The following is a 14,627-nucleotide window of genomic DNA, read 5'->3' on the forward strand; positions in this document are numbered from 1 at the left end:
TTGGAGTGACTTTAGAACATGTTTTGTTGTTGTTTAAAGAGCAGTCACAATAGTAACCCTGTTGCAGATGTTCTGCCTTCTGTTCATTCAAGTCCCTTCAGAGAAGACAACACTGTGCATCTACCAGTTCATTTTACTAATGAAATGGAGAGAAGCATAGCCAAGTGCTCCACTGTATCTTTGTCCTATATGTCTCAACAGGCAATTTTGGGCACCTTTAGCAGCACGGCTCTACTGTTTGCATCCACCACTTTCTTTCTCTTCCCTCTTATTCTCTCTTTCCTCCTTTCCTTTTCTACTTTGCCATGCACTATTTCTTCTCCCTTTCGTCTTCTCTCATGTGGTTTTTTAGGCCTGTCAAAATGCCACTGGCAAATATTCCTTAGTCCTACTCTGGTGCTCTAGGGAATGAATGGAACACGACCTAAGTGGTAGTTCTAGGAACACGTCACCATTTGACAGCAGTATGACTGGGGAGCCAACATTAACCTAATTTGGTTTAGCCAACATATAAGTATCTCTTCTTTGCAAGGTACTGGGGATGCAGACACAAAAACAAGATAGTCTCTGTCTGTGAGTCTATACACAGATAAGTAAATATAAATACAAAGTTGTTCAAAGTCATTTCTAGAGAGAGAGAAAAGTAATAGCTGGAGGATTGGGAAGGGCCTGATATAGGAGTATCCCTGGAGATGTGCTTTAAAGGAAGCTGGGATTTGAGGAGGGAATGTATTCTAGGCAGTGAGGGAATCATGTAAAGCCATGGAGATGGGAGGTGTCATTCTGTGTACATGAGTAGTGAAGAAGCCAGTTTGGCTGGAACAGAATATACATGAATGATGAATAATGTGAAATAATCATGGGAAGGTAGGTAGGAGCCAGATTGTGAAGGGCTTTAAATGCCAGACTGAGGATTTTGTATTTTGCCTTCAAGGCAATAGGGAACCGCTGAAGATTTCTGGATAGTTGAATAACATGACCAGATCTGTGTTTGAGGAAGATCTATTTGGTGGCTGTGTGGATTAAAGAGGGGAATCATTTCTGTGTCTTGGTTCTCACATTTATCAAATGAGGATGATAGTAGTTATTATACCAGGCTATCTTACCAGAACGATATAAGGACAAATACTACACAATAAAACATTAATATAAAAAGTTAATCAGGAAAAAAAGACAATATAAAAGTCTAAGACACTACTATAAAAATAGTATTACAAATTAATGACTGATTTTGTCATTTGTCGGATTCACAGATTCTCAGAGTAAGGAGAGAAATCAGAGTGTCCTAGTCCAAATCTTACTTGAGCAGAAATTTTTTTTTAACAGCTTCTCCTAGAAAAGCCTCCAGGGATGAAGAGCTCACCATTTCCTTCACTTGTGGAGAGCTCTAATTAATTGCTAGTAACTGTAATTTCCTTTTAAGCCAAATTCTGCCTCTTTTATACTTTCACTGTTGTTACTAGTTCTACCTTTTAACTACAAACAAAACACATGTAAATCTATTTTCTACATGACAACCTTTCAGTTACTTGATAGTGATAATGTCCCCACTAAATCTTGTCCTCTTCTAATTTCACTTTTCTTTATTCAGTTGAGATTAGGGCCTTCTATGGAGACAGAGAGATTGCTACTGAAAATGTACAATAATTGTAAAAATAAATATTAATGATTTCTAAGATCTTTTAGATTAAATCAGAATGCCTAATTTAATGGGATCTTTGTGGGTCTTGTCTTTTACAGACTGAAGTTCTTATTCTCCAGCTCTGCTGCTTTTGCAAAATTTGAATTGACACTGACTCTTTCAGCCCATTATCCATCTGTCCCATTATCTTTCACCATTCAGAACCTCATTGGGAACATTGCGTGAGTAAAACAAAGGGAGAAATAAGATAGTGCTCTGCTGCTAAATTTCCAGCATTTCACTTGAAAAACCCTGAAATTGATCCACTGAGGCAATGTGGAAGTGAGCTGGGAGCTTATCTAGGCACACTGCCTCATAGCAAATGGTTTCTTTGCCCACCCTTAGCTTCATTTTGAAGTGTTGCATCTTCAAAGACCTGCTATTATCTACACTGTGGTTATATATGATGCTGTCCTCAATAACTCATTTTTAGTGAGGAGCTCTTAGGCTCTTTTTAACTCCAGGGCTTAGAGTTGCATGTTTTATGTATTTTTGCCTTTAAAGATATCTGCTAGGTGAAGGCATATTTTTATATTTCCCAACCACTCCAAATTCTTTTTTACATCCCTTTCGCTCTTTTGGACACCCCATTCTAGTGTCCTTCTTGGCTAAGCTAGACTGGTAGAATCTGAAACCTTTCCTTACTCTAATATCTCTGGTGAGGAGTCTAGTGTGGATTTGAAAAAATCCTAAACATCCATGAGGTCAGATTCCCATAAAATCTAGAGCCAACATTTTCGGCTCTAGAAACTGAATTGTTGGCACATGCTGCAGAATCTGAGAAGTGTGTGCTAATTGTAATAGCCTGACCTCAGCTGTCTGACGGAACCACACCTGAAAAGAGCCAGCTCACATTCCGATATGGAGTGAATCTTATCCATTCTTTAAGCTTAGCCCTAATGAACTAAGAGGTGACAGACCCCAAAATATATACCTGCTAGAAAGTGCCAATAATTCTCCCACTGGTTAGACACTTCACTTTTACTCAATTCACTCCCCGTTTGTGACTTCTAGTGCTCCATTAAAAAATTAATCCCTTGAATTGAGAATGTGAGTTTCCAGAAAAACTGATTCTCTTTTTTGTATTTCCCAGCCAAGACAAAATTGCTGCCATTTTGTCTAATGTGCCACTGGATAACAACTACCTGAAGACGGCGGTCAGGTGTATTTACCAAGATCTCCTCCAAGGCCCTCATCTTCATCACTAGAGCCACCACTAGAACAGCTATAATGATCAAATTTTTTCCACCACTTGCTGTTCAGCTTTGACCCTCTTTGGTATACTAGAAGCAAATTTGATAGAGCTCTTACTGGTCATATTATTTTTATATTTAAACGACTATAATCAGGGATCATGTGTTTACCTCTTTATTAGCCTCTTTTTCTTAGATTCATTACCAAGAGAATGGTATACTGTGCTTTTATGCTAAGGCTAAGTGGGATACCTAGGAAAAAATGTCCTTAACCTGTAGTGGAATTTTCGAGCTATGACAAGCAACCTATTGAATGTGAGAAGGAAAATCATCACAGAGAATATTGTCTTCTGCCATCGCTATATATTCTGGCTTCTGCTTGACAGCATGTTTCTAGTGTAGAAAAATTGCATTTCCCAACATAGAGACAATGCTAAAAACTATCAAACTCATTTATTTCCATTTAATCTCCAAAAGGAGAACAATGAACCCACAGTTATTAAAATAGGTCGATCTTTTTTAGAGGGACTGGCTTCTTGAATTGTCATTGTATAGTGTCTGCTGGTAGCTTCATTTGTCTTGACTATTTAAGGTGTATTCTAGTGAAAGTTCATCTTCACTTAGGATTGTGTAGATATTACTTAAATGACACAGTAATCCATAGAGTGGTGCCCTTCTTTCAGCCTAGGCTGTTAGCCTTTTTCCATTCTTCTAGAGATCACGTCATGACAACATGATCATCCTTTTGATAAATCACCTTTGCTCTTCATTTGACTACACATCACATCCACAACCTCTACTCAATTCTGGGACAGGTGGTCATGACAAAAGTCCAAGCTCTGTGCCACCAATCTGATCTTCCCTTGTAAAATGAATTGCACTGGATTATGAGGTGTGCAAATTTAGGTTCAAAGCTGAATTACTCCTTTTCTATCCATGCCTTTACTGAAATACTTAGTGTTCTTTTAAATGATTTCTTTTCATTGTTAAGAAGAAACTAATTAACATTACATTTTGTTTTTACTATCATCCCTTAGCATTGAGGTTTTGCTTTTAAGACCAGGTTAAAGTCTTGCATATTCCATGTGTAATCTTCATTTGATTATTTTTTAGTCATAAAACAAAGGTTAATTTAAAAGGCTAAGTGGTTTTCTCTCTGCAGAAATCAGAATTCATCTTTTAAAATTTTATACAAAAACACAAAACTCATTTTCCATAAATATCACCATTCAAGTTCACTTTATGGGTTCCTTAGAAAACTACTCTAACATCATCCACAGTATTATCTTGCTATATGTTATCACTACCTGTTCCATGAGTCTCAAATTTTTTTTGGGGGGGGGGGTAATTTCTGTAGCCCTAAAAAGTAGGGTTCTGTGTTTTGTATGATAGTAATCGCTTATGAACAGCTTTAAAGGAGGAATGAATTGTGTTATGGTGATAGCCTCAGCTTTCCAAAACATATTTCTTTTTTGTTTCAGTATATTTATAAAAACTTAACTTTTCTGCACTTGTATGTGTTGAAAGCTTTGGCTGTTTTTATGTAATTATTTGGTATGTTTTTCTTCAATGATTGGAATAATTTTGTACCATTAAAAGACTGGTTGAAAGTATTCAGTAGTAAATAAATAATATCTCTACATGATGAGACTTCTGAGGAGTCCTTTGAAAATAAGTTAAAGAAAGCAAAGGGTCATGTAGAAATACTTAACTTGGAGCTAAGCCAAGATTATAGCTAGCAGTCGTCACAGGGAAACAAAGCTGTTTCAAGATACTAAGAGAAAACTATTCCTGTAATTCAAGGAACATCATTTTTCTGAGCTGAAATTAGGATTTGAGAAGGAAAGTCTCAGGAGCTAACTCATTCCCAGTGTTTTGAGCAAAAACTGCTCCAATTTAGACAAATTATTTTTGCTAGTTTATTGCCAATCTCATATTTATTCCTCAAAATTCACAAGTAAATGGATGTTTATTGGCCATCTATCAAATATACAGGCCTGTGCTACATATAAGGCATAAGTTCAGAAGAGGAAGGTCGCTCCTCTCCGTGAGTTTATACTGTAGTCAAGGAAACAATGTACATTTAATTCAGACATGGTTAAGTACTAGTTTGTGTGTAAAGACAATAAATACAATAGGAATTTAAAAATGGAAGACATCAGTATACCCTGAAGAAATGAGAAACTTAAGCTAGGAGATAGAAGTTGGTCAGGGAAGACATTTTGAAAGGAAAGAAGGGATAGCAGTTTGAATAAAGGCATGCGGATGAGAGTAAGAAGCACTCTAAGACCATTATAGTGACGATAAAGATTAAACAACTATTAGCACAAAATAATTCCAGTAACACAAAATAAATCTTAAATCACCTTGTCGATGGGCTGGTTGGTTTGTCCATGGTAACCAGCATTCCCATTTAATTTGAATTGGAGCCAAGAATGCTTTAGTTGGTGGCAAGGTGCCATAAGTGCCTAGGATTCTAACTCCACAAGTATGGCCCTTTGACTGAATCCAAACTTCACAGAACAAATACCAGGATTTGGCTGCATTTGAGGATCTAGAGTGACACATGTAGCCTCGAGGCTGCAGGTTCCCCAGCCCTGCAGGAGGAGACTTTTTGGTAGTTTGGTACTATATACACTGACCCATTCTTCCTATATGAATATCTTTTATTTTTCAGACTTAGCCCCTATTTTGCTTTTCTTGCAAATAAAATTAGACCCTGTAAATGAATCTAGCATTAAATGTACAATCACAAAATTTCAAAGTTGGAAAAGACTTTATAGAAATGGGACAGAATTGACAAGCAAGACCTAGAAATAAATACAATAGCTCTGTGAGAAACCTAAGATCACAAGCTAATGGAAGAAAGAATCCCTTTTCATCAGGAACTGTTGGGAAAACTAGAAAACAGTTTCACTTAAAGCAGACCTGCACTACACACTTTTTGTTGTCCTTCGTTCTCGAAGAGGACCAGAATGACATCACTGTGATAAAGTGAAGTTCCAGTGTGTACGGATGTGGCTGATCAGACCAAGACGAGTTCGGAATGCTCTACTACAGATTTGGCACAGATATTCCGTGTGAACATTTGGGGTGGTTACTCCAAATTTGTGCATTTCTTTGTGCTGTTTCAATTCTGCTTTGCTCATAGAGCACAGGAGCCTTTCTGAGGTAGGCACACCATGCTGAGCAGTCCTGTGCCAGTGTCTCCCATGTCATACAATCAAATCCAAAGTTCTTGAGAAAGACCTTGAGAGTGTCCTTGTATCACTTCTGGTGGCCACCATGTGATCGCCTGCCCTACGTGAGTTCTCCATAAAATAGTCTTTTTGGCAAGCATACATTTTGCATTCAAACAATGTGGCCAGCCCATCAGAGTTGCGCTCTCTAAAGCATAGTTTGAATGCTTGGCAGTTTGGTTCAAGCAAGGACCTCAATGTCTGTTACCTTATCCTGCTAGGTGATCCTCAGAATCTAAGACAGTTAAAATGGAAGTGATTCAGTTTCCTGGCATGGCGCTGGTAGATTGTCCATGTTTCACAGGCATATAACAATGAGGTCACCACAACGGCTCTGTAGACCTTCAGTTTGGTAGTCAGTCTAATACCTCTTCTCTCCCAAACTTTTCTTTGGAGCCTCCCAAACACTGAGCTAGTTCTGGCAATGCATGCATCAACCTCATTGTCAGTGTGTGCATCCCTGGAAAGCACACTACCAAGGTAAGTGATTTATCCACAGCATTCAAAACTTCTCCATTTGTTGTAACCAATGATTCCATGTATGGATGGTGTGGTAGTGGCTAATGGAACACCTGTGTTTTCTTGGTGTTAATTATTAGGCCAGGCTAATTTTGAATAATTAGCACAGGTTAATTTTGAACTGATCCATACTTTGTTGCATCCTAGCTTCAGAGGCTGCATTGAGTACACGATCATCAGTAAACAGAAACTCATGCACCAGCACTCCCTACACTTTGGTCTTGGCTCACAGCCTTTCTAATTGAATAACTTGCCATCAGTATGGTAGTTGACCTTAATGCTGTGTACATCCTCATTGAAAGCAGTTGACAACATGACTGAAAACATCTTGCTAAAAAGCATGGGAGGAAGCACACATCCTGTTTCACTCCATTGGTGACTGGGAAGGCACGAGAGCATTGTCCACTATCCAGAACCCGGGCAAACATGCCATCATGAAATTGACATACAATACTGATGAACTTCTCTGGGCAACCAAATTTTGACATAATTTTCCATAAGCCCTCACAACTAACAGTGTCAAAGACCTTGGTCAGATCTACAAAAGTTGTGTACAGACCTCTCTTCTGCTCCTGGCATTTCTCCTGGAGTTGTCAGGCAGCAAACACCATATCTACTGTTCCTTGGCCCTTTCTGAAGCCACACTGGCTCCCAGGTAGATGACCATCTTCCAGGTGAAGGATCAGCCTATTAAGGAGGACTCTAGCAAGAAACTTGCCAGCAATGGCTAAGAGACACCCCGCGCCCTCCCTCCCCCCACTGTGATTGTCGCAGGACAATTTATTCCCTTTACCTTTATAGAGATGGGCAGTAGAGGCATCCTTGAACTCCTGGGGGACAATCTCCTCTTACCATATAACCTGGAAAATTTCAGTAAGCTTTTGTATGAGCATTGGTCCCCCTACCTTGTAAATCTCAGCTGGAATAGAATCAGCACCAGGTGCTTTGCCACATGAAAGGAGCCTAATGGCCCTCAAAACCTCTTCTTCAGTTGGAAGTTCAGCTAAGGAGGGGTTGACTTCAACCTGAGGTAAATGGTCAATGGCCTCAGCATTGATTGATGATGGTCTGTTGAGAACACTATGGAAGTGTTCAGTCCATCTCTCTAGGATCATGTCCTTATCGCTAATCAATGTGGCTCCATCAGCACTGAGTAATTGTGATGTATCATAGGTTTTTGGTCCATAAATAGCTTTCAGCAATCCAAAGTGCTCTGGATTGTTACTATCAGCATAAAACTGAATTTCATCTGCCTTCTTACTGAGCCAGGAATCCTGCATCTCTCTAAGCTTTACTTGGACTTTACTTTTGATGGAATTAAATGCTGCCTTCTTAGAAATGAATGGATGAACTACACACACATACACATAAATAGAGAGTACAGGGTGTGTTATATCAGAAGAGATGATATCCACATACACACACAAAAAAAATATATAAAAATTAAGGGGTGGAGGAGGAAAATTCCGGGAAGAGAAAGTAAAATCTTATTCAATGGAGGAGATGGGGGGGGGGGGGGGAATAAAGCCACTCTCCCCACATGCGGCTGAAGGAGGGAATAACATGCTCACTAAATTTGATATGAAAATTTATATACACCACAGGAAAGTAGGAGAGGAGGCAACAAGCAGAGCAAGGGGAATGTTAGAAGGGAGGGCAAATGGGAGAAGGAAGTCACTAGAAATAAACACTTTTGAGAAGGGACAAGGTCAATTGTAAGGGGGAAAAATAAGGGAGGATAGGGTAGGTCAGAGGGCAATATAATTAGTATTACACAACATGATTACTATGGAAGTCTTTTGCAAAACAACACATATTTAGTCTGTACTGAATTGCTTCCCTTCTTAGTGGGGCTGAGGAGGGAGAGAAGTTGGAACTCAAAGTAGTAGAAACGAATGTTGAGAATTTTTATTGCATATAATTGGGAAATAAGAACTATAGGGATAGGAGTATGGAAATTCATCTTGCCCTGCAAGAAAAGAGAGAAGATGGGGATAGGAGAGGGGTGGGGTGTGATGGAGGGGAGGGTACATTGAGGGAAGGAGTAATCAGAATGCAAGATATTAGGAAGCAGGGGAAGGGGAGTGATGGGGAGAAAAATTGGTCATGTTACAAAGTGAGGTAAAAGCAATTGGTATTAAAACAATAGACTGAATTAATTACTGAGAATAAATCAATGACATCTTTAGTTTGGAGAAAAGAATTTCAGTCTAAATTTCCAAGAGGAAGGTAACCTTGGATAAAATTTGGCATTGATGGAAAAGTTAAGGTTTTAATGGTAAATTAGATTTTATGATTGCCATTTAATCAGGAACTAGAACATGTATAGAAAGACATGTAAGCCACTTAAGACTTCCCTCAAAAGATGTTCCTTAGCCAAAGTGAAACTATAATCATATTTGAAACCTGGTTATTGGAACTTGCCATTTTTAGATGCTATGGGACTATTAAGTGACTGTTCTTCTGAGTCTAACTCCAGGTATGGGAAGCAAGAAAGGCAATCTGAACCTCCAATACACGATGCCAGTATAAACTGTAGAAGTGATCTCAAGGGAAGGGTGGGAGAGCAGCTGTTCAGCATGGGCTGAGGTGGGATTCTCCTGACTCAATTTCCCCACTGACACCTGGCAGACCTTAAGCCTGACTGAATGCAAGTGGACAATCTACTCCTGCCTGGAACTGACATGAAGTTGGGGAGATATTGTTTCCCTGCAATGTCCCTACTCTTGGTGGCAACTTCCTATAGTCAAAAAGTTTGTAAGCTTAATACCAGATCTATTCAATTATAGATTATTGGTAGGGGAACATCTGAGGTTAAGTCTAAAATTAAGCTATTAGGCATAGGACTTTAGACCAACAACATTAAGTTAGGGTCCTTTAATTCTTAGTAATACTGTGGAGACAATTAGGTCAAGAGCTTGTGAAGTTAGCAACATAAATATTATCTGTGTCTCAGTTGGTTTATGTTTTAAAAAAAAAAATTTTGTGGTCCATATTGTAAATGCTTTAAAAAGATGTATCACCTGACCAAAAGTTTGAATTGCTTTATCTGTTATAAACTGTGTTAAAAATAAAATTTAAAAAATGGATGAACTATCCTGTTGGTAAGTCCTGTGGAGTTCTTGTTTTTCTTTAGCAGCTTCTGGATTTCTCCATCATTTTCATCAAACCAGTCTTGGTGTTTGCAAGTGTTCTGACCCAGATGAGCAAATGCAGTGCTGTACACCAAATCTCTGAAAGCTACCCACTCCTTTTCTATTCCATTGTTGCCAACTATGTGTTGGCTCAACTTTCCCTCCAAGTTAGCAACAAACTTCATGCTCAGAGAAGAGCTCTAATTTATTGACATTAATTCTTCTGGTAATCATTTTGCCTTGGGGATAGCACTTTTGATGAATATGAATATTCAGCTTGGAAAGGATAAGTCTATGATCAGTCCAGCACTCTGCACCACACATTACCTTTGTCACTCTCACATCTTGTCTGTCTGTTCTTACAATCACATAATCTATTAGATGCCAATGTTTGCGCGAGGGTGCATCCATGAAGTTTTATTGCATTTAGGTAAACAGAAAACGATGTTGGTGATGAGAAGGTCATGTAATGCACAAGTCTTCAGCAGTAAATGACCATTGCTGTTGCTTTTTCCAACTCCATTCCTCCCTAGGACTCCCTTCCAAATCTGGTAGTCTGAGCCTGCTCTAGCATTAAAGTCACCCAGAATTGCTTGTCTTCTTTTGGCGTATTGATGATAAGAGTGTCTAGGTCTTCGTAAAATTTTTCTTTGACCTCATCAGGGTTCATCATGAGGGGAACACAGGCATTGATGATGGTGGCGTGGTGTTTTCCTGCAAGTGGGAATCGCATTGTCATGAGTCTGTCATTCACTCCTTTTGGCAGGCATACCAGCTTGCTGACTAGATTAGTTCTGATTGCAAAATCTGCGCCAGCTTCATGGCACTCCCCTTCACTGCGGCCACTCCAGAAAAATGCATATCCAGCTCCAACTTCAGTAAGCTGGCCTTCATTTGCCAACCTTGCTTCACTCAGGGCTGCTATTTGGATGCGATACCTGTTGAGTTCTCTTGCAACAAGAGCAGTTCGTCTTTCAGGTCTACTGGATTTTGTGTTGTCTATAAGTGTGCACACGTTCCATGTGCCAATGGTGAGTGGAATCATCTTTGCAGATTATTTTGTACATTTTGTACATTTCTTTTTGTTTCAACTGCAGAGTGGGATTCCCTGCCTGCCTGCGGTAATCAGACCAGGGTCTGGTAAGCAGACAATTTTTAGACAATAAAACTAGAAAAGTTTCACTAAAAAAAGACCAGCATTGTACACTAAATATCGTTGTCATGTCATTAATTAAGAGAACTATAGCTAGGGGTAAAATTAATAAGTTATAAAGATAAGGAGAAAAACTAAGTTAGAAAGGTTTTGCATGAACATTTAGAATATTATGTGAGAAAAATCTTTGCATTAAACATCTGATAAGTCTGGCTTCTAAAATACATGGAGAACTGACACAAATAGAACCAAGAACCATTTGCTAGTAGATAAGTGGGCAAAGGTTTTCAAAAGAAATGGGAAATATCAGTAACCACATGGAAAAATACTCCAGAGAGCTGATAATTTGTATGTAAAAACAAATTGAAATTTTTATCCCACACATCAAAACTGGCAAAGTTAAAAGAAAAAGTTAACAAGCCCATTCTAAAAAGGAAAGATAAGTGGTGCAGTAGATCCAACACCCGGCCTGGAGTTAGGAAAATTCATCTTCATGAGTTCAAATCCAACCTCAAGACACTAGCTATGTGACCTGGGCAAATCGCTCCAATGCAGAAAATCCAAAATGCGGTCACAATGAGTCAAACACGACTGAAACAACAACAAAAGGACTGAAGAAATTTAGCTGTGCAAATACTCAGTAGAGTTGTGATTCAGTCTAACTCTTCCTCAAAAACAACATAGATGAAAAAAGTTACTAATCCATATCCTTTGTCATCGCCACTGTGGTATACGCACCCTAAAGAAGTAAAAAACTTAACTTACACATACTAAAATATAACAATACTTTTTAGTTAGCAAAAAATCGAAAAACAAAGTGTGTGTTCATTGACTGGGAGATGGTTGAATTGAAATATATGAATGTGATGGAATATTATTGTACTATAAGAAAAAAAGAAATATGAGGGATTCAGAACATGGGAAAAATATATATGAACTGATAACGAAATAACCAGGAGGAACAAGATGAAATAATTACAATAATATGTATTTTAAAACTAGACAAAAAGAAGTCAAAATAAATGCGATGACTAAGTTTGAACTCATAGGTCATATCACTATAGATAACAGTATGTGGTAAGTGAAGACACAGTTGCTGAATTGGTTGATTATCCTTGACTTTGTCCTTGTTACATGGAATAGTAAGGGGTCTGGGGAAAATTATTATGATGGAAAAAAATACTAGAGGTTCAGAATGAGACAAAATGCTAGGAGTAACTAATGTGAATTTGTTTTACTTGACTTATTTGTTACAAGAAAAGGCTTTTTATTCAGGGGGACATAGGAGGAAGCTGGTAATGGTAATGATTTTTAAAAAGCACCAATGAAACATTTTTAAATATCCCCCAGAAACAGAAGTCCAGAGGGATCATTAAAAAGCAGGGCAGTGTTAGAACTACCATGTTAAGCTGAATATATATTTACAAAAATACAAGCTGTGCCTAATAGAGATTCACTTTGTCATAAGCAACCCTCTTTTTTTATATAAGAAAATGTTGATATTTGTTGAAATTTGTCAAGTTCATAATAAGAAAAAAATTAAGGGAAAGCCAATAAAATGTAAATGAAAAGGCAGCAGAGGAATCAGTGCCACTAATAAGTGGTCATTCAGTCTCTAAGTGCTCAACTGGAATAAAATAGAAGTTAGAAGCAAATAATCAACTATGCTTTGCCTTCCTTTTAAATGTCCTTATTCTACACTTAAACACCAAAATAATTTTTTTCATGCATGGCAGAATACAGATGACTATGGAACTATGGACCTCCATATTTTATACTGCTTGCTTTTCTTAAAAGTTTATATAACAAATTATACCTATCACCTTCAAAACTGTCTTGCTTATACTTCTTTCAGAATTTCCATTTGTTCCCTGCTCATTTTTTAAATTGTTTTCAATGGCCCTTTTGTGTGTGTGTAATTACAGTGCTCCTCACCCCCACCCCAACTTTTGTAACAAATAAGCATAGTAAAACAAAAGGAAACCATACATTTTGGTCATGTCCAAAAACGTATGTCTCTTCATGTTGTGTCCATCTTCTCTCTGCCCGGAGCTTCTGAAGATACTGTTGGTCATGGCATTGATCAGAGTTCTGAAGTCTGTCAAACTGGTTTTTCTTAACAGTGTTGCTGTCCTGGTTCTGGTTATACTCACTTCCCTCTGTGTTCAAATTACCCAGTATTCTCTGAAATCATCTTTTTTTTGTCATTTCTTACTGTGCAATAGCGTTCTCTTGCGTTCATCTGCCACAATGTGTTCAGCCATCACCTAGGCATCCCATTACATTCTAGTTCTTTGCTTACCCCATCCCCTCCCCCACCTGTTTTGCTCTCCACTTGAGGATCCCCTTCTCCTTACTGTCTTCTTAACTCAATCTTCCCTATCCCTGCTTTTTTCCCATTGCCTGTGACATTTCTAGACCCAACTGTATGTATGCCCAAGCCTCCTATGTCCATTGCAGATAAAAGATTCATTTCCCCCTCATTTCCCCCACCCCTTCCTCCATATTTGTACATTCTCACACACCCCAGTTATGAGTAGCAAGTTCCACCCCTTTATTCCTTTCTATACGAGTATATTCCTTTTACCTTCCCTTCAAGTCCTCAGAGTAGAACCAGTCCACCCCCACCCCCACCTCAAACTGCGTTTTCCTTGTTTAACTCTCTCAATACCTTTGGAATACATTAAAGTTCTGAAAGGACACTTGTTTCTTCTCCTTTTTGAATGTTAGCACCACATCGTTATAGAGCTCCTTCCAATTGTCCATAAATTTACCTTTTCAGATTTCTCTTGACTGTTGTATTTTTATTTCAAAGCTTCTGCTCAGCTCTGCCTGGGCTTTTCATCAGAAATGTTTCAAAGTCCTCTATTCCATTAAAGACCCATTTTCCCCCCAGTAAAATGATATTTAGGTTTGCAGGAGGATTCGTGGTTATATTTTTTTGCTCTTTGAAATATTGTATTCCAGGATATTTTCTTGCAGAAACTGCTAGGTTTTCTGTGATCTTTATTATAAACCCTTGGTATTTGAACCACTTTTTTCTGATGTTTACAGTATTTTATCTTTGACATGAGAATTCTAGGTATTGGCTACAATCTTTTGCTTTTCCCTTGGGAATACCTGTCAGGAGATGATAAATGATTCTAAAAGATCTGAGCACTTTTCATTTATGATTTCTTGAAATATAGTATCCATGGAATTTTTTTTAATCATGGTTTTTAAGAGTCTTAAATTATCCTGCCTTGACCTATTTTAAATATCAGATATCTTACATTTTCTTTTACAAAATCTTTTGATTTTGTGAAGATTTCTTGATGTCTAATGGAGTCATTGATATCTTTTTGATCTAGTTTTCATAGATTCTATTTCTTGACTTTTTAAACTAAGATTTACTCTCTTCTAAGCTACTTATTCTCCCAGTTCTTTTCTCAAAAGCTTTTATTTCATATTTCTTGTTTAATTTCCTTTAGGTATTCATGTAATTTTTGTGGAAAATCCATTTTTTCTTTTGAGCCTCTTGTAATTGGGACAGTGGATACAGTGCTGGGCCTGGAGTCAGAAAGATTCATCCTCAGAATTCAAATCTGTCTGCAGACACTTACTAGTTATGAAACCCTGGATAAGTCACTTAACCCTGTTTGTCTTGGTTTCCACATTTGTAAAATGATCTGGAGAAGGAAATGGTAAACCACTCCAGTATCTTTACCA

At 38.1% G+C, this 14,627-nt stretch overlaps 1 protein-coding gene across 3 annotated transcripts in view; it reads left to right on the top strand.

The window, feature by feature from the left end:
• The window catches only part of KNL1 (kinetochore scaffold 1), a 104,241-nt gene extending 99,722 nt beyond the window's left edge, over positions 1-4,519 (top strand). For all 3 annotated transcript variants that reach the window (XM_072625405.1, XM_072625406.1, XM_072625407.1), the window contains 2 exons: positions 1,741-1,863; positions 2,775-4,519. In XM_072625405.1, coding sequence (XP_072481506.1) covers positions 1,741-1,863; positions 2,775-2,889 — 238 coding nt within the window. In that variant the 3' untranslated portion in view covers positions 2,890-4,519. The remainder of the gene's footprint in view (positions 1-1,740; positions 1,864-2,774) is intronic.
• The last annotated feature ends 10,108 nt before the right edge of the window (positions 4,520-14,627 follow it).

This window comes from Notamacropus eugenii, chromosome 7 (genome assembly GCF_028372415.1).
Source record: "Notamacropus eugenii isolate mMacEug1 chromosome 7, mMacEug1.pri_v2, whole genome shotgun sequence".
NCBI classification, from domain to species: Eukaryota; Metazoa; Chordata; class Mammalia; order Diprotodontia; family Macropodidae; genus Notamacropus; species Notamacropus eugenii.